The 25,917-nt window shown below is 39.5% G+C and overlaps 1 protein-coding gene across 3 annotated transcripts in view; it reads left to right on the top strand.

The window, feature by feature from the left end:
- The first annotated feature begins 20,395 nt into the window (after positions 1 to 20,395).
- Positions 20,396 to 25,917, top strand: part of LOC147627072 (nicotinate phosphoribosyltransferase 1-like) — a 39,977-nt gene continuing 34,455 nt past the window's right edge. For 2 of the 3 annotated variants that reach the window (XM_086815637.1, XM_086815638.1), the window contains exons 1-5: positions 20,396 to 20,884; positions 21,652 to 21,799; positions 21,896 to 22,015; positions 22,130 to 22,264; positions 22,354 to 22,415. In XM_086815637.1, the coding sequence (XP_086671763.1) occupies positions 20,739 to 20,884; positions 21,652 to 21,799; positions 21,896 to 22,015; positions 22,130 to 22,264; positions 22,354 to 22,415 (611 nt within the window). In that variant the 5' untranslated portion in view covers positions 20,396 to 20,738. The remainder of the gene's footprint in view (positions 20,885 to 21,651; positions 21,800 to 21,895; positions 22,016 to 22,129; positions 22,265 to 22,353; positions 22,416 to 25,917) is intronic. The other variant, XM_086815636.1, reaches the window with a different exon arrangement.

The raw sequence follows: 25,917 nt of genomic DNA on the forward strand, positions 1-25,917 counted from the left end.
TCTAGTAAGGTTTTGGATGGGGCATATACAATTAAGCCAAATGTTTGTTAACTTGAATCATACAAAAAGAAAGCAGTTGAAGAAACATTTATAAGAGGTGATGAAGCCTTTATATGGAAAGTAGATTAAGCAATTGAAGCAACATTTGTAAGAGGTGATGAAGCCCTTGTAAGGAAAGATGCTTAATTAATACCTGAAGAATGAAAAAATGGATATGGAGACTCCCAAATCAGACGTTTTTCTCTCAAGGATGGAGAAGGCTATGGAATCTAATAGAGATAATATGTAAGGTTCTAAGGCCTAATTTTAAAGCACTTTTAAAATGCATGACACTAAAGAACTAAAAAACACCATGGGTTGAAAATTGGTTGTTGAAGCCTTGTATCACGATTATTTTAGATTCAGTGGCTATGGGATGTCGCAGAAGTGTATACTTATATCCATTACACGCTCTTTCAATGTAAGGCCTCAAGTCACTACATAAATAAAGTGTTATATTACAAGGTGAAAATGTTTTCAAAGGACAAAAAAAACTTATTTTTCCAAATAAACAATTTGACTCAAATGGGTGGTGAGAATGTGTTTGAGATGATGCAAACAAAGGTCCCTAGGGTAGATGGTATCCAATTTGGACTCAAGATGAGAGTGATATGGATTTTACAAGTATGTGCCTGCATCTTGCTATGGTTTGCAATTAAATTTATTGAATGGTATTTATATGGTTAAATTTAATTAAATATAAAGGCTATATTTCTAAGGTTTGAAGTGTGTACACCTAAAGGTTTATTAAGAGAACTAACTCACATGAAGGCCAATTGGTAGAATTTCCTTTTTTTCAACTTGAATCATTGTTGTGAGGCAAGGGTGGAACCGCACAATGAGTCACAAACTTAGCTCTAAATGTGTGACTTTCACCAGACTGTGACATTGTTAATGACATTAGTGAAAACATAACCATGTATTTTGATGAGCTTTCAATGTTCCCCATTTCCTTCAGTATATTTTTAAAATCCCAACAAAACTTAAGAGGAAAGATTAAACTTAGGAGGAAATATAAAATAATTAAAAATATGAATATATGCATTTTTTTATTTTGAAGTATGGTCCTGATTTTGAAGTATGGTCCTGTTCTTTAATTTTGTACAAATGGGTGGCTGTAGTGTGTTGCATTATAGACCTAAAGTGGGGTGGTTGGCCCACCCTCGGATGTAAGACTCGCTTTAGAATTTACAAAGATGTAAAATACACATTTACAAATCATATGCATGTGGTCATACTCTGGTCATAGTATTTACAAGTTGCAATCACATGAAATCCTAGTAGAGGGGACCATTTCCTTTTATAATTATTTTGAAGCATGCCAACCTTGCAAGAAGACATAGACTTGGCTCTATTTTTCCAACTTTCACCAACCTATGTGATACTATTACTAACATTGGTCAAAATAATACCATGCATTTGGGTCATGTTTTGGTGTTCCTTATCACATTGAATCCCAAATAAAGTTGGTATTTCTAATGTATTGATCTAAATTTTGAAGCCATACCAAAGCTACAAGCTTGTCCCCATTTCTTAGAATCCCATGAAACTTTAAGTGGACATGGAATTACGCATCTAAACATTTGATTGGTTAAAAGTTTAAACTTTTTCCTGCTTTTGTACGAATGGGTGGCCATAGTTTATTGAAGTGTGGCAGACCCAAAGAATGGTCACTATTTGATGTCCAACTTTCAGTAAATTTAAGGGGGTTGTTAATAACATTGGTACCATGTCTTTAGAGCAGCTAATAGTAACACATATCACATTAAAATACCGAATAAAGCTCTTTTAACACCAAATGTGACCCATGTTACCTTAAACACCAAATAAACCTCATATTACTAATGTTGCACCTTAAGTTTTAGACCCATGGGCAAGCCACACATTTTTATCCATTTTTTACGATCCTAACAAGCTTTAATCTAGGCAATGGAAAATAATTAATAAGATGCATCTATGCATTTGGTTAGGTTAGAAGTACCATTGTGTTGTCTAATTCCATACAAATGGATGGCCGTGCTGTGTTAGGCTATAGGCATAGTAGAGTTGGTTCAATAACTCAAACTCATTTCTATTGCAAAAGGATGTGGAGCACACTTTTTCAAAACATTATGTGTTTTCAATTGCATGGAATTCAAAACATTCTTCTATGACTTCTTTGAGGCATATAAACCTTGCAAGAAGCATAGACTTGGCTCTAATTCTTTAACTTTTTCCAAAATTGGTGAGATTGTCAATGAAATTGGTGGAAACATTACCATGTCTTTTAGAGTAACTTTCGTTTCATGTCCCCCAACACATTTGCTAACAAATAAAGCTAATATTCCTAATGTATGTTGTATGTTTTGTAACCGTGTCTTTATTTCTAATACTCAAACTAAGCTTTATGACATATTAAACACTTAGAGATATGTATATATGCTTTTGGTTGGGTTGATCTAATTATTTGATTCTATAGAAAGTAGGTTGCTCTACAATGCCTTGTGCTATGGATCTCGAGTCGGGTTCTTGAGGCACTCTCTAGTATAAGACTCCTTTCAAAGTTCATGAAGAATTTCCCAAAGCATATCAACCACAATATATTCTCTAGGGAATATACTTCATGAATATAAAATTTACTTTTCCACTATTTATTCTTCCAAAAATGGCAAGTATATCTAAGGTTGGATTCAGAGAGAATGCCCCTTTGGATTTTCTACCAGCATATTCCCTTTACAAGCTTGTCTCTTTCTAGGAAGAAAATCTTTATAGATGAATCCGAAATTCTCTTAGAACTAGATGGATTTATCTCTTCACTTGCCACTTTTTTATTTCTTGAATTCATTGTTTCCTAGGTGACAAATGGTTGTTTTCATATCTCGTTTCTCTAATGATGATGATGACAAAGATAATGATGGCAATGTTGCTACTGATGATGGTGATGGTGTTACTAATTCAAGTTTTAAATATGTAATGATGGTGATGGTGGAGGTGATGTATTAATAACGATGATCATTCCAAGGACCACCTTCATTACTATTGCTGATGGATGATGATAGCAATCATGATAATGTTGATGATGGAACTAATTTTGTTAAAGGTAAGATTTTAGTGAGCGGTACCAAAGGGGTATTTTTTATGTGGGATTGCTTACCAATTTTGAGTCAAAACAAGTGGAAATTCATGCCTTATATTGATTGTCATTGCCTTCTACCATAGGCGTCTCATGATTCATGCTCCCATTAGTATTATTCATCACGGTGCTCTCTTACAAAATCTCTTATGGTTTCACATATGGAATTTTCTCTCTTTCAAAAGCTCTTGTAGTTATTTCCCCTACCATAGTTTTCTCACATCTAAATTAGCCAATCATTTTGAGCTTCTCTTCCATCTAGAGGGTTTCAGAGTTTATCTCATAAGGAAGGTGACATGGTAAAGAACAACAAAAGGGACGTGGTGAAGAACAACAAACGGGACCCCATCCTTATAAAAATCAATCTCTGGACCATATAAAGGATTTATTTATTAGACAATCAAGGATAATACAAGTTATAGGACTCTTGTAGTGCCAATTCAATCCTCTATAGCTTTCCTACCTCTCCCCAACACTCCTCTACCTACAGGTCATGCCCTTGATGATGGATTTCATGTGAAAGGTCAAAATGACTCTCAATCTTTTATGAAAGAAAGAGTTTTCATAGAATTGGGTAGATATAGGAATTCATATCAAGGCTAAAGATGAGAGGTATATGATTTTTGTGAACCAAGGAAATTGGAAAGTTTTGGGAGGGGTTGAATTTCCCTTTGGTAGCCAACAAGGATAAGAGAATGTTGTAAGAGATTGAAGAGGATTATTTGCTTGAACAACTTTAATTTCCATAAAAGAAACTCACATGGAATTCAAGATAGGTGATAAACATGGCAAATTTCATGACTTACATGGACATATGAATATAGACAAAGAACATCTGTTCTTACAATTTAAGGTGGCCTTCTTTGAGGATGAGTAAATAGAGAATTTGAAGTTATGGCAAGTTGTCCCTCACCTCAAAGGCACCATTAGCTCTTGGTGGTTGGCCACAATCTCCTTATCATAGCTCTCGAGACTTTTATAGGCTCTAACAAAAGTTTTAATAAACATTTCTTACCACAACATGTTGAGAGAAAGATTATCAGAGAATGGGAAATGATAACAAAAAAGAAGCATGAGAAAGCTAAAGCATATCATGTATGATTTTTAAAAGTGTCTCTTAAGGTCCCACCTTTCATGCATTCTTAAGAAAATAAGATCTTGAATTTCGAACTCGTACAGTGGCAAAAGTGTATATCAACTACCTAGTGGAAGAGATACATGCATGCATGAGTAGCTAAAGCTGGTCAACGTGTGCATAAGGGTGGACACTAGCAAAAGAAGTTTTTAAAGGATGCCATAGAGCCTAAGAAGGCTTAAAAATGAGGGTTATAAGAAGCACGATTCCAATAGGAATAGAAAGGATAATGTTGATCTAATAAGGCAAGAGAAAATGGAGTATGTAAAAGAGGGAAAATACTTCAAATGTGGTAGCAAGAGCACTTGGTTTTAGAGTTTTACTAATAAATGGAATAAAAAGGAATAAGTAACATTATTTTTTAAATGTTACCTTTAATGCTAGGGTTCTGACATGAGGCCCCTCAAATTCTTATAGTGAGACCAATTTCTTCATAACTTTTGCATCTAAAATCAAAATATAATAGTGTAGGTACTTAGATCCCCCACTATATAGCCTAGCATAGAAAACATTGTACACAAAAATTTCACCTATATGAATTTATATAAAATTAATTCCTATTTCTTTGCATTCTTATAAGAAAAAAATAAATTATGTTGAAATACTCTTTTTTGGTATTCTCTTCTTAACAAATCACACTTAAAGTAAAGGGTGCTTTTGTAGTACTTTTTAATGTTATATTTCACATTCAAAAAAGTATAGAAAATATAACTATAAACACATGGGTCATTCTTCATGTTCCATGTTTGAAAATAATTTGTGTATTTCAAAATAGTTCATCAAATCATCTTACTTTCATTACTATAAATTAATGATGTTGTAAAATAAGGCATCACAATAATAATAAGACTTAGCTCTACAAGTTGTGTGGTTGTGTTTATTGTGTGGTCTTACCTTTTATTCATGTTGGTGTAGAAAAGAAGATGTGGATTTTTGAATCTAGCCTTCAACCCATCTTCCAATATGGGCTTGAACTATATCCTCATGGCACTTTCCAAAACGTGGTTGGTTAAACTCTACCAGTGCATGAAATGTCAAATACTTAGTGGAAAAGATTTTGTGACACTGAACTTTAAGTGTTGGCAAATTATTATTTGGTTTTGTGCAATGCACCATTTATTCCATTTTGGGTAGCTTCCATATTTATTGGTGGCATATATATTTATTTAGACATACGAATGCTCCCTTATGAATATTTGATTTTAAAAAGGATGTACACAATTATATGATTTGAGGTTTACACCTATTTTAAGTAGTCTATCTTTTTGCATGTTTAATAAAGAAAGCTATTTTTGTCGAAGTTGACATCTTTGTAAAAGGGAAGCTATTTTGAAGTTGATATCTTTGTAAAAGGGAAGCTATTTTGAGCCCCACAAGGTATTTCAAGCAATATGATAAAAATACACCAAGAGGAAGAAGCTATTTTTGTCGAAGTTGACATCTTTGTAAAAGGGAAGCTATTTTGAGCCCCACAAGGTATTTCAAGCAATATGATAAAAATACACCAAGAGGAAGAATTGGCTCACTCTTATGTTGGGGGGGGGGGAATTGGATCCAATAGTGTTTTTTTGTCTTTATGCTTTTATTTACATGCAATTTAATATTTGAAAGGGTCTTTATCTCCCAACAGTGGTATTAGAGCATGGTTTACTGGCACTCTTGGAACCGGTGAAGAGCTAGTGGGCAAATAGGAGAAGAAATACAAAGAAAAGGCAAATTTTCAATTTCAAATGAAGAGGGAAGCCTAAGGTTCAAAGAGAAGCTTTCTTTTATCCATTGAGCAAAAGAATCCCATCAATCTAAGGTAAACCAAGGTGGAAAACCACTCTAAAAATCAACATAAATCCAAAAGTGGTTTTTTCAAATTCTTCACCTCTTCCAAATTAGAAACTATGGATGTAATTTACCCACTCCATAAGCTTTAAAACCACTCTCATCATGTGCTAGAGTTCATCTTCATCATCTCATCTCTTTTAATGGCTCATGGCATGAAAAAAAAAATCATATAGTTACTTCTTTGTTTTCACTATATGTAGATGGTCAGTGGTTTACTTCTCTATTTTATATGAATTATAAAGATTAAATTATAAGTCTTTCTTATAATCTACCAAGCTCTTTTTTTAAAAAAATTACCCACAAAACATTTCAGCCTTTGCACCTTTCTTCCTTGTTGCCAATCCTCAGTAAGATTAGTTGTCGTACTTTTTCCTTTGTCAAATTTGCTGGCAAAAATGATGCTTGTCTTGTGCTTTCATGGTTAAGTCAATTGGATGATTACTTCTCTAAAGATAATTTTTTCAAATGGGATAAGATTAAATATGCTACCAATCACATGGTTGATCGCACATCATTATGGTGAAATATTCTTCACAAATAGTCTTGACAAGCCTCCTACTTGGGAAGAATTCCAACACGAGGTGAAGGCCAACTTTTTATCACCACAGTTCGCCCTCAGAAATCTTGTCATGCATGTGACACTTTTGATGGTGAAGCTTCTACGTCACAAAATGTTACAAAACCATTGTTGGCTATCCAAGCCCCAACTTCATTGGTTTCCCTAGAGCGACCCACTATGCCAGTACAAATTGCCTTGCCGCAAGTGTCAACTCCATTACGGATCTATAAGGAATCGATCCAGTAGAGGAGAGGGTAGATGCCGAAAAGGAAACATTTTCCACTAGTACATCCCTTATCGGTGTCGATGCAGCAGCACCTATGAGTATAATCCTATTAGAAGCCAGTCCACCTAATGAGAATGAACAGGGGGACTTGTCACTTTTCCTTCTTTGCTTAGCTTTACTCTATGGCATACCAATGTGATTATATATTATTAACAGACATTATGCATCATTTTAAATTTCGTGAAAGACTATTGCTTGGCTGCTTTAGCAAATTATAGTGAAGCAGACATGGGGTGGGTAGAGTAAGGAGTTGACAAACACCTCCTAGTTGATTTTGTAGTCCAGGACTCCGAGTATCTGCCTGGCAAGGAGAGATTAAAGGACATGTTCCATGAAGCAAGGACATATGAAACCCAATTGCCTTCCGAGGAGGAGGCTGTAGTAATTGCAAACTATCTTAGTTTAGCAGACATGGGTAAATATATAACATTTAGTGTACATGAAGACAATAAGTCTACAATCCCTTTGTGGACAAGCAAAATGCTTGAGGGTGATAAAAATCAACTGGTTACAGTACCAAAAATTTCTTAAGCTACTAGTATTTTTTTTACGTGTATTTTTTCAATGAAACGTTTTACATTGCTTCCAAGTTTTTGTATATGATGATTTTCAGAAGAGAGCAGGAGGCTCAAGGTCATCCGATATGCTAGCAGTTTAAAATCAAATATAAGACATTTGAATCATCAAAAGGTATCATTAGGGAGAAAATGGACTATAAAATGGGTCCTTTACTAATCAAAAAAATTGTGCTAATCAAGATATCCACCAATGGGAAGGGGGGGAGTGCACATTCTATCCACTAGCTTTAACTATAAAATATAGGGTAGTTATTACATTTCTTAGCCTTGTCCCCCTATCTTCCACCTCTCTCTAGAGGTCACACCAAAGTTCAAAGCAAGGCTCAAATCTCCTTTTTGAAATGACATGGGCCAACATTTTTAAATAAAAAAGTGCAGCTCGGCCAAAAAAAGCCTAAAATTTTAAAATTTTGGTTTTTCCTCCAAAAAGGTGTTTTTACCTCAAAAAAGGCTACCTAATCATATTCTATGTGGTGGGAAACCCATTTTTCAAGCTCATTTCAGCTCTCTAGGCTCTTAATCTCTCTCTAATCCTCTTCCACAAGCTTCTTTAATCTTCTATTATTTTATAATCATCTCTAAAGCTAATGTACCCTCCCTAATCTCATCTTGCACTCTCTTGCTCACCCATACCAAACTTTAATCTTCTATTTCTTCATAATTTTCTATTTCTTTAATCGTTTCTTAAGCTATTGTGCCCTCTCTTTTGCTCACTCTTCTTCACCCATACATCTCATTATGCCTACCTCTAGTAAGAGACCAAGTGATTCCATCTTTGAATACCTTCTCTGCAATACTACAGATGATGAAGGTGAGTGGATCGGGCATCCATTTAGGGTGAAAGATTGCATAATCATCTCTAAAGCTAATGTACCCTCCCTAATCTCATCTTGCTCTCTCTTTCTCACCCATACTAAACTTGAATCTTCTATTTCTTCATAATTTTCTATTTCTTTAATCGTTTCTTAAGCTATTATGCCCTCTCTTTTGCTCACTCTTCTTCACCCATACATCTCATTATGCCTACCTCTAGTAAGAGACCAAGTGATTCCATCTTTGAATACCTTCTCTACAACACTATAGATGATGAAGGTGAGTGGATCGGGCATCCATTTTAGGGTGAAAGATTGGGTTTATATGCAACCAAGTGCCGTAGGTCCACATCGAGTTCTTAACCGTGGTGTTTTGGAACACCATTGGAAGGGAAGGATTCTTCATTTCAAGAAGGATAAGAATGGAGAAATCAAGGCAACATGTCTACATGGCTGTAGACATGTATCTTCCTCCTTCCATGGAGAGAAATAGGATCCCTTGCAACTGTAAGTATGTGGTTGTAATTTTATTTGGAAATGACTTGTCTTGTTTTACTAATTATGGTATGTGGGTTGCAATCAGTTTAATTTTCCCATCAAGCTATATTGAATAACAACCTGAGGAGCCTCACTGGTGTGTTTAGTGCTTTTCATAGTATAATAGGTGAGCTAACGTTTCCATGTGAGAATCATAGAGCCCTCTTCAACAAAAATATATTCTTTTACACACACTCTTACAAAGTCCCTTCTTGACCTACAGAACATGATAGCCTTGGTGAGGAGATCCTTGTGGACTCTTTATCCAACCATGATATGAGAGAGAGAGAGAGAGAGAGAGAGAGAGCCATTATGGATAACATTGGATTGCATGCATGTTCATTATGCGGTATCAATAGTGATTAATTTGGGCCAACTTCCCATGATGTCCCTCCCTGTCCTCTCTCACCAAAATGAGTGTGTAGTTCTGTCTGATTTAGCCAACACCCAGCTCTAATTGATAGCAAGGCCTATGTGTATGTGAATGTGAATGCTTGTACATGACAATTGGAGGCCACCAAACACAAAAATAGCCCCAACCTGAAGGCCCAAATAGGCTTCCTATATGGGAAAAAGTCGCCCTATTCAGGTTGGGTTTTTTTTTACTTTTCTAAGTCTTCAAACTATACATACTAGCAAGTGAAATATACAAATCACCCTTGCAAATGAAATATATAAATCAAATACATTTCAATTTTTTTGATATAATTTGATACAGATGCACATGCAATAAAGGCCTTGTTGGACAACTTGAGAAGCACCAAAAAAAGAATATATTAAGTGAAGTTTTACATTGTCCAATCATGTACATCATAAGGGGGAATATTCAAACGTTATCACGTCAAATGGTGCATGCCAGCTTCATGTTTTTACACATGATTGTGACTCGCTTTGCATGGATTACACACAGGTTAGAATCTTCAAACATGGTGACCAAAAATGCCTCCGCTGCTTCTTCGATTGCAGCCAAGGCAAGGCTTTGCATCCTCTTGTCTCAGCCCCCAAAATTGTACAGTATCTCTTTGACAAGACGTGCAAAAGGAGCTCTCAGGATGAGGAGGTCGACACTCTTCTAGAACCTTCGAATCTCCTTTAGAGCTACCATGCCATTGCATTGTTTCCTCCTGGGGGGGACACGAGGATGAGGGTTTCTTGCGGGTGGTCGAGGAGGACGTGCATGAGCACTCCAATCTCGTGCACGTTTATGCCGAGAGGATGATGGAGCTCCTTCAGCTATTGCTGCTACTTCTGTGCTGCTACCTCCTGCCACCTCTTCTCGTGTTGGCAACGGACCCATGCCTCGATGCAATCTCTTCTCCCTAGTTGTGGAACGTATTGGGGGGATCGAAATATCACCCCATGGCACTCGATCAGGGTCAACATCACTCCCTATCTCTCGATCAGGGTCAATGGTGTTCGGATGAGGGGGAGAGGGAGGTGGAGGTGGAGGTGGAGTATGATGAGCTGATGGTGGATGCTTACGTGCAGTGTTTTTCGTGCGAACCATGGCAAAAAGTGAAGTCAAAATATAGAATTGAGAATGAATGAGACTATTACGCCTTTATATAAAGTCATTTATAATGTGTTTAGATAGTCTGAAAAACCGACCAAAAATTACAAAACCACTAAATTAGACACCCAACATCTGCCATGTCTTGCCATTGTGCCACACCATACGACATGGCATGCTCTTGAACTTCCATTCCATTTCTCTATGTTTGCCTCCTTCCTTTTGAGTCATGTAGCTTTAGCAATTGTTGACATTCGAGCCTTTTCCCTAGTAACATTTCTTGCAAGATTGTTTTGCGATAGAACTAATTAAACATCTCCACAAGATAATTGTTACGTGTCTTCCCTCCACCATGTCAAGTATTCTTGAAGTACACTCCTTTGGTTACGTAATGTGATTTTTCCATGCCTTGGGTGCTAAACATATCCAAGGACCCATATTTTTGTAGAAAATACGGTCCATGTGCATATACAATGTGCTAGGAAAAAATGTCCAAGTAAGAAATTATGAAGACAAATGTTTAATTTATGGAATTTCAATAAGCAATTTCAATGGTAATTAATGAACGGCAATAATTAAGATGAGAATATCTTACCATGTAATATGTAATGAAGGTATCTCCCTAACTCTCACTAACAAGCTTGATGAATTTTGTCACATCTATTTTGAACACACTTTGTTCTTCTTGAGTTGTTGTGCTCTTTAACATAGTTGTCACAACCTTGTCAAAGTAAGCCCACACCTTCTTTCGCTTGTTTTGTAGAGTTGGATCCTTGTCGACATCTGTGGTGCACTTGTAAAGATCCTTCCAATGCTCCCATTGGAGGCTCCTCCCTCGATCGTTCATAGGATGCAACAATCGCCTCGCCTTTGCAACGCTCATTAACACTTGTTGTGAGCAACAATATGCTGTGCCCCAGACTTCTTAATATCTTTCACAATCTTTACATTCCCACTATGCACTGCCAAAAAGTTAAGGAGCTCCTCCACTTGCTTTATTGCTTGGGCTGAGCGTCAGGCTATGGCTGCATAGTGAATGCATAGTCAATGTGAAGCTTAAGCAACCTATCAAAAATCTTTATCATGGCATGCAATGTGCAAAAGTGTATACTTTCCCTTGGGAAAGGAATAATTGGTGCCCAATTTGGATCCTTTGTGTCCCTATTAGAACTATTCTCTCTCTAGAATTAATTATTGTTGAAATATGCAAGTGAATGGGTGTGTGCGAGAACAAGCCCTTAGCAAGAGCCTGTAAAAGGGAGTTTGTAATTGAGTGGGTAGCAATGAAAAGGTGAGAAGAATCTACTGAATGAGAGAATCAAGGGTAGCATGAGTGAATATAGGGGTGTGGAAAGATTCTAGGAAAAGGTGCCCCCAGATGTAGAGGAGGTGGCACAAATCAAGGAGAAATCAGTGGAGTGGGTGCTTGGAACCTTGTGGATGTAAAAGCTATAAATTGAGGCATTGGCCTAGTGAGAAATTGCTGCTTTTTTAGTACCCATGCCTACATTATACTAATAGATTAATTGTGTACTAATCTTACCTTAATCACCTTCTAATTACTTGCTAATCATGTTGATTCTTGCATTTGATCCACCATAGCTCATCACATTACTGCAAATTCAACATGGTATCACAACCAGATTAGCATTCAGCTACTGTTTTAAGCTTAATCACCCTCTTAATTACTAATTAGGTGCTAATAGCTTTATAAGCCATTTTTTCCACTCTTTGCAGTACCCACTCTCATTGGAGCTTAGATCTCTCCCTCCACACAGATCCATTACCTACAAAACCCACACACCTTCTTGCCAATAGTCTAACATCTAGGCGTGGCACCTCAGAAGCACAAATCGCTGTGGTGACGGACGCAGCCGGGAGACTTCCATTTGCAGGCACCTTTTTTCTAGAGCAAAACGTAGATCCACACTTCCACAAATGGATCTATGTTTTGCTCTAATTCCTCTCAGCCCCAAGGGTTTTCAAGGGTGCTCTACACGCCTATGATCTCAGATTTACTCAATTCATCAAGGAGAAGTGGCATCAAGCTTTGGATCAAATCTGCCAAGTGACTTTGGTAAAATAGAAATTAAGAATTCAATATTTGGTCAAATCTTATGTTTTTGGGCTTGATCCTCTACTAGACTAACTGCTATTGATGCCCTTAAAAGTATTTGGGCTCATTTTAACTCTAAGGCACCATATCTGGTCTCCCCATACACTCTATTTTTTTTGCACACAATTAGTGATTAATTAACACTAATTACTATCTTTTGGTACAATTGATGGTTCAAACTTACCATTGGGTATGTGATATAGATCTCTGTCACTTTAGATTGCAATTTGAAGTTGGTTTGATGTCCCAACCATCCAATACAAAACCAACTATCCTAGGCTTTATGCAAGTTTTGGTGTATTCATACTTGTAAACTTGTTGTAATCATCATTAAACACCAAATTGGAGTTGTAAAAGGTCGACACTGCCCTTGAATCTTGAATTGGATCAAGAGGTCAGACCCACTTCACATCATCATGAGCATTACACAAGAAGTAGCTAAATTCAACTGGGAGTAATTCCATACATGGCAAACAAAGACCATGTATTTGCTCATGAGGAAGAATGTATGGGGGCTAGTTGAGGGAAGAGATAAGTATCCAGAGGAAAATGGGAAGAATGAGTGGAAGAGCAAAAATGAGAAAGCATTAAGACTCATTGCACTTTGCGTAAATGATGAAATCATTCACCACATTGCAGGGATACAACAAGCTAAAAATACATGGGATGAACTTAACAAATTATTTGGCACTCAAACAAAGAATTCAAAGATAAATTTGCTAATGCAATTCTACAAACTTGACATGAAGAAAAGTGAACCTCTAACCACACACTTGAACAAATACAAAAGCATCAAACAACAACTTGCAGCAGCCATTGGGAAGAAAGTAGAAGATAACGAGGCACTAGTAGTGCTTCTAAAGAGTGTGGACAAGGGAGAGTATGAGAACCTTGTGGCAACCTTAAAGAATATACCATATTTGAAGCTACATGAGATAGAAGGAGCTCTACTAGAGCAAGAGAATAAGGTCAAAGAGAAGAAAGGATTGGACCCAACAACTAGAGAGGAGAAAGCACTCTACACCCAAGGAGGCCTCGTACGAGGACGAGGACGAGGACGAGGACAAGGAGACGAGGAAGAGGCAAGGGAGGAGCAAGGATCTTCACTTGCCACAACTGTGGGAAGACAGGACACATGATTAGAGGCTGCTATACAGAAACCATATTGGGCAAGGTTTATTTTTGATGAAATGCTTTAAAAGCATTGGACTAAGGTTCAATTTTGTAAAAAAGGCCCAATTTTGGAAAAGCTATGCTATTTATGGCTCCAAGGGCTAAATTTATTAATATGATTTAAATACCGCGTGTGGGAGTGGAGCCACACACGTCAGGGGGGAGATTGCACCCAATCTTGTCTTGATGGTGAAGTTATTCTTTCTCTCTTGCTTTATGTTGTGTTATGTGATTTGATTTCAATTTAATTCAAGTCTTTGTTTTAATTTTTGATGTATTTTAGGAGTTTTTAATTATTTTTCTTCAAGATGATTAAACGGTCTCATGACATACATAGGCTTAGATAATGTAAGTACGACACCATTTTTTTTATAAAATAGGCTTAGATGTAAGTACGACACCATTTTTTGATAAAATAGGACTAGATGTAAGTATTGTTCTTTTGATAAAATAGACTTAGAATCTATGCAGAAGTAGGTGTGGAAAAAAATCATCCCCTTCCCCCCTATTTATAACAATTGGCCAAGGTACGGGCCCTTTAGGTGAGCTTGAATGGGGCTTGAATGGCTTTACTTCACACCCTTTGCTCTTTCCTCCCTTTTTTTTAGCTCCCAAAAAAAGGCCTAGTTAATTCTCCTTTCAATTCTTAGAAGTACTATAGTACTTAGGTATGACACAAAAAGGACTGGTACAAACTCTTAGGCATGAAAAAATAGACTTAGATGTAAGTACGACACCATTTTTTAATAGAATAGGATTAGATGTAAGTATTATTTTTTGATAAAATAGACTTAGAATCTATGAAGAAGTAGGTGTGGAAAAAAAATCACCCCTTCCCTCCCTATTTATACCAATTGACCAAGGTATGGGCCCTTTAGGTGACTTGAATGGGGCTTGAATGGCTTTACTTCACACCCTTTGACTTTTCCTCCTTTTTTTTACCTTAGGCTTACCATTCCTTATCTCCTTAATTTTTTTCTACCTTAGCCTTACCGCTCCTTATCTCCTTAATTTTGCATCCACCTTAGCCTTATCACTCCTTATCTCCTTAATTTTTGGGAAATTCATGTGTCCACTCTTTCTCCCTTCCTTTTTTGGGCAGGGAGTGCACGACTTCACTCTTTCCACTTTACTTCCCACAAGTACTCTCTTTATGACTTGAGGCCCTTATACATCCAATTATTAATCATTTTAGACCTTAAAAACCATTCAACCTTACATTTTAATAAAATACCCTTGTAAACCATAATTTACCAATGAATAGACATGTGCACCTTCTACACATGTATTCACATTATTTTTGCACACCTCTATGCTAAAACGTAATGTAAATTTATTATTTCTAATATTACTTTTACAATATTTGAAGCCTATGTCTAAACCTTACAATACTAGTTTAATTTTAATGTGCATGTGCACATTTCCAAGGGTCTAATTATTTTTCTGAGGTCCTTACCTATTAAATTTAGAAGTTTACATGATTTCTCATAGTTATTTTCAAAATTTCCTTCAATATTATAATTTAGTTAGGAGGTATCTTACATTCTCTCCCACTTGAAGATCCGAGATGTCCTCATTTATTAGATCTTCTTCCTTTTCCCAAGTTGCATCTTTAATGGGGTAAAATTCCACTTGACTAGACACTTAAACAAGATTATGTTTCAAAGTGGCTTCTCCTTGACATCCAAAATAGCCTCAAGTTCAATATTCACTTGACCTTGAGTTAGGAATACCACTTGCTCATCGTTTAATACAGGTTTAGGCCTAGGTACACACTTCTTGAGTAAACTAACGTGAAACACATTATGAATGCATAGAAATGGGGGAAGTAATATTTCATAAGCCTGTTCCCCAATCTTCCTTGTGATGATATATGATGCATAATACCTCGGCGATAGTTTCTTGTGCTGAAGGAAATTGAGCTCCTCTTGGGCGAGACTCGAATGAACACTAGATTTTCTTCTTCAAACTCACCCTACTTTGGACATCTTTGTTTGGATATGCATATTGCTTCTGACCATCTTGAGCCTCCTTAATATGCATCCTTATAATTTGCATTTGCTATCCCATGTTGGAGATCTCTACTCTAATCATAAGGTCTGTCCAATTTAGTGGAGTGAGGCAATCTTGTCCATATAAGGCTTGAAATGGACTCATCCCATTCTCATCCTTAGAGTAGATCAGAATATCATCAAAGAATACCAATACATGATTGTCTAGCTTCTTCTTGAATATATGTTGTATGAGCCCGTTAAAGTTGCTGGGGCATTAGTCAACCCAAACGGTGTATTCTCATAATGCCCATATTTGGAGTTGAATGTTATCTTTGGGATGTCTTCCTCATGAACTCTAATTTTATAGTAGCCAGACTTTAGATCAATCTTTGTGAAGACTTTGGCTCTATGAAGTTAATCTAGAAGTTCGTTAATCCTAGGGATTGGATACTTATTTTTCATGGTTAGTTGATTTAGACTCCTATAGCTAATGTATAACCGTAAGGTTCCATCTTTCTTCTTCATGAAATGGGACCGAAGCTCCCTAAGGTGATACACTTGGCCTGATGAACCCTTGCTCTAACATCAATTGAAGTTGTTCCTTGAGTTTTATCGACTCTGGAACTGACATTTTATATGCTCTTTTTGCCACATGTGCTGCTCCATGAATAAGCTCAATCTCATGGTCTATTCCTCTATGTGGAGGCATTGGGTAAGCTCCTTTGGGAAGAGATCTTTGTAGTCCTATACCAAATCAGGTTTATTCCCTATAGTATCTTTCTCTACCTTATTGAGTTTTACTACAAACACCCTTTGATTCCTCTTGAGACCCTGTATTAGTAACTTACTACACTTTACTAGCTATAAGTTGGGTTACCAATCCTTGCTGAAGCCACTACTTCTTCATTTTTGGCATCCTTGAATAAGATTCCTCCACTCTCACAGTGGTGGATGGTGGCACTTTTTTCTTTTGACCAATCCATTCCAATAATACCATCATAATTAGGGGAATCACATGGAAGTAGCAGTTGGTTGGTTTGCCATCAAGATCATACTCTAGATTCCCTATGGTATGTTGGAAAATTACTTCCTTGCCACTAGCTAGCTTGATGACCATTTTCCTAGATGGTTTTTGTTTAAGACCTAATTGTCTGATGCACTGTGGTGAAAGAAATGAATGAGTACTTCCACAATCAATCAACAATTTAAAATGTTTGCCATGATGAGATGCTAGTGTCTGGATCATCGAAAATCCTTGATTTTCACCTTGGTACTCTATCATAGCCTGAACTTGGGCTCTATCATCCTCTTCATCTTTAAGGGTTTCTTCTTTAGCTTGCATCATAGCAACTTTTACTCTTCCATGATATTCACCTTTGGGGCCTTGGACTCCATTTCTTACTTGAATGGGTTGTTGAATGGAAGCAACCCTTCCCTAGGATTAGCTTATGGATTCCTGGGAAAGTTTGGAGGAGGTAATTTTGAAAGGTTAAGAACCTTGGGTGGATGAGGGCATTCAGCATGACGCGACGACTTGGTTGATGGCAATTGTAGTACACTCCAATGTAGGGTTTCTGGGCGAGGCAAGAATGGTTGTGAATTTTGACCCACTAATTGGGGGTCAATTGAATGGTGATCCAAAGGGTCACCCTGAATTAGATGATTCAGGGTAATGTCTCTTCTTGAAGTTGGTGATGTTCTTCTTCTAAAGCTTTAGCTCAAAAAACTACATCCTGAAGGCTAGTCGGCCACATGGATTCTAGCCGATGGGTTCATGGGAGGGTTTAAACCTTTTATAAATTGGCTAATGGATTAAGCCAAGGTCATAGATGGAGCATACTTCTTAAGCTTAACAAATTGGGAGTAGTAAGCATCCACTGATGAATTCTTGTGAGTTAGGCTATAGAACTTATTCATCTTTAGGGTCCAGAGGTAGATACCTTCCCTTGACGGCTCCCTTGATTTGTTCCTAGGTGACATTTCTTTCTTGGATATCTTTTTCCCTACACTACTCCGTCCACCATAGCTTAGCATTATTGATTAGTCAGAAACGGGCCAACATGGATTGGTTGGCTTCAAATAGGACGAGGGTTGCATCTACTTAAGTAAGAGTTTCCTATGAGCTTCGTTATCCTATTGGCGTGAAGAAAGAGAGAATACTCTTTAACACCAAATTTGAAAAAAACTAAAGAGGTGCAAAAGATAATATTCACTTTTTATTACATTTTGTGAACAAGGTTACATGCTAATTTACAATACTTTCTTGGAGATTGTTTATCCCAAAGGACAAACTTGGGAGGTTGTTTGGTAAGAACCAAGGCATAGATTTAGGGTAGGCTAGATCTCGCTTGTAGGAGAGATTTGGTGAAGAAAGCTCATGTCTACAAGCTCTTGGATGCTCCATGCTTGAGAATCTAGAGAAGTCACTTGTGTGTTGTATGCACTGAGAGGCCAATCCCCTTTTATAAATAGGTGCTAGGAAAAAAGTAGGTAACTTGTTCTTTTTCTTTTTTGGTGCATCCATTTTTAAAAACATTAAAAACCTGCCTCTTTGAGCTTGTAAATTTGGGCATCCATTAAATAGTATATTTTTTAAAAGTAAGACAAAAGCCCCTTTGCTTTTTCTTCTAGAAAAAGCTAGGTCTTTTTCTAGCACACGCATGCTTGTTTTGCCTCTTTTGTAACCCTGCTTCATCCCTGTGCACAGGTGGCTACCCTGTGCCATCCTTCCCCTATACAAGCTTGATCTGACCACTTATGCCACTGGTCTTTAGCTCACACCACATAGCCTAATTTATTTGGCCCAATTTCCCCCTATTGGTTGTCTTCTGGTCACCCCTATGCTCCTACTGGCTACCCCTCTACTAGTCGCCGATATTCTTCTACTGGCTGCCCCACCTCTACTGGTCGCCCATATGCTCCCCTCTTGACCACCCATAAGCCTTAGCTGATTGCCCCACTTCTGGCCACCCTTTATAAATACTTGCTTCAGGCTACCACGGAACTGCACATTGCTTGGGGTTTTGGCCCTCACTCTTTGGATTGTATGACTAAAAACAACAATCACCAACAAGGAGCAAAAAGGTCTCAACAATCCGCTGTCCAATCTTCACATCCTACGCTTTTTCTACTTGTTAGCCTACACATCTTGTGCTTTTTGTCCTTGCTGCTGTTCCTTGTGCATCCACATGAGGGAAACCTTCTTTAATTATCTTCATGCACATCTATGTAGAGAAAATCATTCCCTGCACAACAATGCAGGGAAATCATTTGTTGCCAAATCAACCAAAACGAGGGTATAACCTCCATACCTCGAGTTCAATCACATGTCAGATTCTGGGTTTGATATACCACTACAAGGTTTTCATAGACCTAACAAAAGATCATATTACATAGAACCATAGAGGATTCGGGTTAGACCCACGTATCGAAAATAAAGGGTTTATAGACCCGATGCCATACACATTGCATGACTGTGATGGATTGTGGCCAATGACTCACCACTCAGCCATAAGTTTTGTACCTTGAACAATGCCCAAGCTTGAGGTATGATTGCCTCGAGCCTTCAGAGCCCAAATGACCGCAACCTAGGGTGCCATATCACTAGGCCGAGCCCTTGAGGTCATGCATGCCCTAGCACATCTCACATCCCTCACGCGCGTGGATACCTCAATAACTTATAAGTGCCCCTAAGGTCACTTATATAGCAATAACAACCCAACCATTATTATGGACCCTTTCTTTATTTATAAGATTTTTAGCCATAATTAGCCCATGGTTGTTATTTATAAACCCACGACCATTTATAAGTCCATGGCCAATCCAAACCTCATCTTGGTAGCACCCTAAGCCTACGTGTGAACACTCCAAGTCTCCACGCCTTGTGAGCCCTAATCTTGGGTTAACTCTAACACTATCGTGGGTTAACAGATGTCCCTAGTCCTGCACTAACCTGATCCTGGTAGTTGAGACCCTTAGGCATGACCCGAGTACACCCCCGCGATAAAAGTTGTTGCAAATTGACACACCCATGGTAAAAGTTAGTGACAGAAACCCAACCTATGTTTATATGTGTGAGGTGGGATTTCTATCCGAAGGGACTTGGTGCCTTGAGGGTATGCTAGCCCGCCCCGAATATAATGCATCTATATAGGGAGGAGGTGCAAGAAGAGGCAAGCACAGACCCATGGTAGGCACCCTAGGAACGCACTCACGTACCGGGTAGGCACATATTTTTTTCCCGGGTGCCGACGAGATTCCATGATCCGTCGGCCCTCGGCCCGCCGTCGGCACGGCACGGCTCGCCGGTCCGCCGGTCGACCGTTTTTCCACCGTTTTCCACCCGATCACCGTCAAGGCGGGGAGGGCAACCCCCGGGACACTCGGCACCCATGGAACCTCGCCGGCACCCGGGAAGGCCTAACGTGCCTACCCGGTGCGTGAGTGCGTTCCTAGGGTGCCTACCATGGGTCCGTGCTTTGCCTCTCCTTGCACCTCCTCCCCATATAGATGCATTATATTCGGGGCGGGCTAGCATACCCTCAAGACACCAAGTCCCTTCGGATAGAAATCCCACCTCACAATATGTACCAAATATATTTGTGAATAAACAGACACTTGACAGACCCCGACCCCCACGATAACCCACGATGCTAAGAATCTCTCTGTTTGTTTATATGTGAAACTAATAAAAAGCATCATTTCATACGGGAGCTCTATTTCTAGCAGGACTATCCTCTTTTGGAAAAGTCATCATTCTTAAAAATTCAGATTCGATTCTGTCTTCCGAACGCAGCTCTGTGCAGCACCGAAAAGCAGAAAAACAGAACAGATAGTGTAGCTTCAGATTATAAGGCAGCGGTCCCGTAATTATGCGCAAAAACAATCACACCTGATTACAGCGTACTCGAGGGCTCAATCATCTGATTAACTGCAAAGTAAGGGCCTTAATCGCTCAGTCCTGGGATTAAAGCCCTCAATCATTCGAAAACAGGAGAGTATTGCTGAATAATCGAGTTGGGTTCTTTGCTGATAATCCTATTTGCATCAGAATGGCGACCATTCCTAATGGGCAGGCCAGTAAAGCTGAGGTGGGCAAGCCAACAAACCCCATGGTGACAGCCCTCCTCTCTGATATGTACCAGTTCACCATGGCCTACGCCTACTGGAAAGCTGATAAACACAAGGACCGTGCAGTGTAAGCGTCATCTACCCACTTCAATTTTGTAGCTGTTTATTGGGTTTATTGAGAAATTTAACATCAATGGATTAAGGGGTGACATTGAAAAGTTTATGAGTAACAACCTCTTAAAGGGAACAAATATATTGAAATCATTAATGCTTTTCATTGCCTGCAAACCATACTTTTTAAACGAACCGCGACTGAGCACATATCTACCTCCTGAAGGTTTCCATTGAAGAAATCAGACTTCACGTCCATCTGCCACCATAAGTGGAGTGGCTGCCTTTGATGCTTGTCTCATCACCCTAGGGTATGTCAAAATTAGGATGCCTAGATTAGATCTAGCTATCCATCTATCATTTCCAAGAGAAGTTAAGGGGTCCATGTGTGACCCATGCTGTTGGGTGTGGTGGTTGCTACAGCCATACCTAGTGCTCTCCACCTTCATCTATGGTTGAAGACAGTGGGCAATCTGGATCTAGGAACATTGTCTGCAAAGGATGTTAATTATCTCCAATGCATGGTTCTCCTAAAAATTAAGGCTTGTCCTCCATTGCTTGCTGCCTCGACTTGAATGGTGGTTCCCCCTTGTGGTACTTGGGTGCATGAGTGTGACTTTCCTTAGGGAAAAAGGGAAAAAATGATGGCGATGGTTAGCACATGCCTATCCAATCAGTAATGGTCTACTTGATTTGTCCAAAATTGACTACTATGAATGTGCCTTTGAAGCATAACACACGTCCACAAAGACTTATTAGTGGAGGTTGCTGTTTTTTGAACAGGTTTGATCTTCTACATCGGAAAAATCCTTTTGGTGGTGAATACACCATCTTTGCGGGCCTTGAAGAATGCATCCGATTCACTGCCAACTTCCATCTTGAGGAATCAGAAATAGATTACCTGCGTACCATCATGCCGCCAACATGTGAGGTGTGTATGAATCATGAAGTGCATATGTATAAGTTGATGCTACCCTTGACAATACATGAGAAGTGAAGCTTTAGTTTTTTTCATTCTGGCTTGCAGGATGCTTTCTTCCAGTATTTGAAATCCATAGACTGCTCAGATGTAGAAATATATGCTATACCTGAAGGCTCGGTTGTTTTCCCACGAATTCCTCTCATCAGGGTAGAGGGCCCATTGTTGGTGAGTCTAGTGATTATGAGATATTTGCTTTTGTATGCTTGATATTGCAAAAAGAGAAATGAAGCAAAAAGCAAAAAGCAAAAAACAAAGAGCTAAAAGCGGTTTTGTTGCCAGATTGCCCAATTGTTGGAGACTGCATTCCTGAATCTGGTGAATTATGCATCGTTGGTATCTACAAATGCTGCAAGGCATAGACAAGTGGCTGGAAGCAAAAAAATGCTTCTTGAGTTCGGTCTGCGCAGAGCACAGGTGTGTGTCAAGACTCAACTTGCTACTTCTTTTAAGCCTTGTTTTGGGGTGGTTTATATTCTGCTTAGGTTAACCCTTATTGAATACAGGGTCCTGATGGAGGTATCAGTGCCTCCAAATACTGCTACATGGGTGGATTTGATGGAACAAGGTGAACCTTTTACATTCTCTTGGATCATTTGATTGTCTTGGTGCTCATAGTTATGCTCATCCTGAAACATCCCTTTTATCCATTTCATTCAAAGTTTTGTCAGATTTCGAAAACATGTAGGCAAAAGGTTTCAGTTCTGTCAAGTATTCTGTTGAAAGTGTTTTATCTGTTAATCAAGCTAATGATTGGGATGGTAATAGAGAGCATGTGACACCATCACTGGGTCCCCATGGCCAGCCCTCAATGGTTGGACTGCTCTTTGAATGCTTCAAGTCATTTTTTCCCCAAATATTCTTTAATACAAAGGTTGACATTTTATGATTGAATTTACCATCATTGAAAATTTAGTCCCACCTATTGTCAGGTGTGTTTTAACCTGTCCAATCTTGCCTTTGGGGTTAAAAAGGCTTGGAGGTTTCTTCATGATTAGATCAAGAGATTATACCCTCCTATTGTGGGCAGCACACCCAGTATAGAGGCTGGGAGTTCTAAATTAAGCCATAAACAACGTTGAAACAGGGTGAGGTCTAAGACTGTATTCAAAGTCTGCCAATTCTCAATCACTTTGCAGGCCAGCAGCAACAAGTATGGAGGGGGCAAACATTTCTCTTGTGCTAAGGAAAAGTGCACAAGCTAAGATCTCACTTGGATCTGAACCTGGTCTTTGAAGGAGCATAAACAGATACAGTAAATTTTCTGTTGGGCATTTTGGAGTCTCGTGTGTGTGTATCCATGTGTGTACTGCCCCCAAAGGGTTATGTGTTCGTAAGAATGTGTGTGTAGCCTTATTCATGTATATGAGTGTGTGAACACCTGCAGAGGTGTGAACACACTCTTATAACTGGATAAGATAAGTGTATGACATGTGTCATATGCTTATATGTGTATATGTCTATGTGACATATGTAAGTCAAAAGATAAAGTTTGCAACCTGTAAAAGCATGTACTTGGTGTACTGCAATCATCTCTGTCTAGAGCGTTGAGTTTCTCTCTCTAACTCTCTCTCTCTTATTGCCTGTACACTTCCACCATGAAGCCCTTCAAGCCACCATAGCTGCTTGCACTCCTGGGAACTCTAACCCTAGCGTTGGGATCCTTCATTTGGTATCAGAGCTAGGGTTTACAGTCCATGAAATGACCAGCTCATCTTCGCCTAAGCATATCCACTGTCACATCTTGTTCGCGCTTGTGAGGGGGAGCACTTCGTTGCTGTGCACCAGTTCTGTTGAGATCCCATCGGCCAGCACATAAGGCAGCTGACAGCACTCTGAAGGTACCCGACCTGCAATACATGCAGTTGGCCAGCTACATGCAGTCGGCCAGCACTCAGAGTGAGTCGTGGAGATGCAGGAGCAGTTGGCCATCACAACTGGGTCATCCAAGAGCCACAGGACAGCCTCCCACACAAGAAAAATAGGGAAAAATATGGAGAGCGGGCAAAAATGAGAAAACACCTAAATCGGGCGGGCACACCCACAAGAGAGGCCCTGGTGTAAATATACAGATAGGAGATGACTGCTAACACCCCCTCTCAGCTCTTGGATGTGGAACCAACCCCAGGGAGCTGGAGTGCCGTCGCAGCATAGCCTGAGGTAGAGACTTCGTGAAGAGGTCCACCGCATTGTCCTCCGTCGAACAATAAAGAAGCAAGATGTCACCAGCCAAGATCTTCTCACGAACAAATTGATATTGTATCTCCATGTGCTTGGTCCGGGCATGGAAGATTGGGTTCCGAGCGATAGCTATACAACTCTGGTTATCGCACTGGATGACTGTGGGCTCCTTCTGTGGAAACCCAATCTCGCCAAACAACCTCCGCAGCCACACAACCTCGCAAGCAGCACCACAAGCAGCCCGGTACTTTGCCTCTGTCGATGTGATAAGGCAATAGTTGGCTGCCTCTTACTGCTCCATGAAACCTCTCCTGAGCCGATAGAAAAACTGTAGCTTGATGTGGATCTCCTCCCCAATCTGAGTCACTCCAACCTTGGAGTCTGACTCCATCCATCAATCCCCTTTATGTGTAGAAGAGTCCAAGATCCTTCGTACCCTGCAAATACCGCAAGATCCGCAATCCTGCGTCCCAATGAGATTAGATTTCAATGGCGTCTGCAAGAATGAGCTCAACAGCTCGACAGAAAAGCTCAAGTCCAATCTGGTGTTCAGCAACCAGATCAATGAACCAACCAGCTTCCGGTATAGAGAGGCATCAACTGGCTCACAAGGATCATTCACTGTCAGCTTCATGTTCGGGTCCATCGGCGACAAAATAGGCTTGCAGTTCTCCATCCCAAAGGCCTCAAGCAACTCTGACTATCACAGACTCCGTGTGATCTTCGAGGTCCGTCCTTTGTGGTCCATTCGGAGGGAAGCTCCGTGACACCTGACTCCCGAAGGGTGTCCACTAACCACCTGGGTACTCGAACAGAACGCGGAGCCTCCTGCTGCTGCAGGGACTCAAGTCCAGCTGCGGGCTCAACCTCCTGAACTGACTGTGGCTGTCTAGCTGGAACAATAGACTAGGAATCATCATCAGAATCCTCTGGGTCTCCAAGAAGTGGCGGCTCATCAACAGTGGAAACCAAAACATGCTCATAAAAGACCACATCCTTGCTGACAACAATCTCATTCCTCTCTGGATCAAACAACCTGTATCCCTTGGAAAGAGAGTTATATCCCACAAATATAAGCTTTTGGGACTTGGAGTCGAGCTTCCTCCTCTGCTTCTTCGGAATGTGAACATACGCATTGCTCCCAAACACACGGAAATGGGAGACATCATGCCTCAAAGGAAGTCATGTTAGATACTGAAGTCGTCGGAGACCGGTTGAGGATAGGGACAACCGTAGCCACAGCCTCTCCCTGTGACTTGGTTGAACACAATGCTAATCAATACACTTAAATACACTAAGATTTTATGGACACTTGCTCAAATACAAGAAGTAAATTGCTGAATTGACAAGAGACACACAATGAGCCGGAACGGCCGACCCCTTCCTCAAATAAAGTATATTGATCTTGGGACCAGATTTCCATACCAATGCATATGAATATAGTATTGCAAACAAGTGGTTGTCGATGTAGACTTGCAACCTACACTACCCTCTCAAGTGCCCATGTTCCCTACCATCTGCTCTCTATTGTTCCACCAACACATGGTAGCAACAATCTGCAAGAGAGCACGTAGGACAAGAGAACACTACACAGGGTATGTGATCTTGTAATCCGGTTCCTCCCCCCTGCTACTTGCTTCCATATTTAAGCATTAAAGCTTACCAATTGCAAGTAGAGTCGATGACAGCGGAAGTCTTCGCGATGGAAGTCCTTGGAGTGAAGAGATCTTCGATTTGTCGCATTTCTTCACGACAAAAGTTTTCAAGAGGATAAAGGGAACCTTGGGAAAGCTTCCCCTATGGTTCAACTTGAGAAAGGAGGGTTGAAATTAGGGTTTTCAATGAAAAGACCAGAAATTACAGCAATAAGAAGGGAGCTGTTTTGCTGA

The sequence above is a fragment of the Cibotium barometz genome, chromosome 21 (assembly GCF_041138505.1).
Source record: "Cibotium barometz isolate CiBa-2024 chromosome 21, ASM4113850v1, whole genome shotgun sequence".
NCBI classification, from domain to species: domain Eukaryota; kingdom Viridiplantae; phylum Streptophyta; class Polypodiopsida; order Cyatheales; family Cibotiaceae; genus Cibotium; species Cibotium barometz.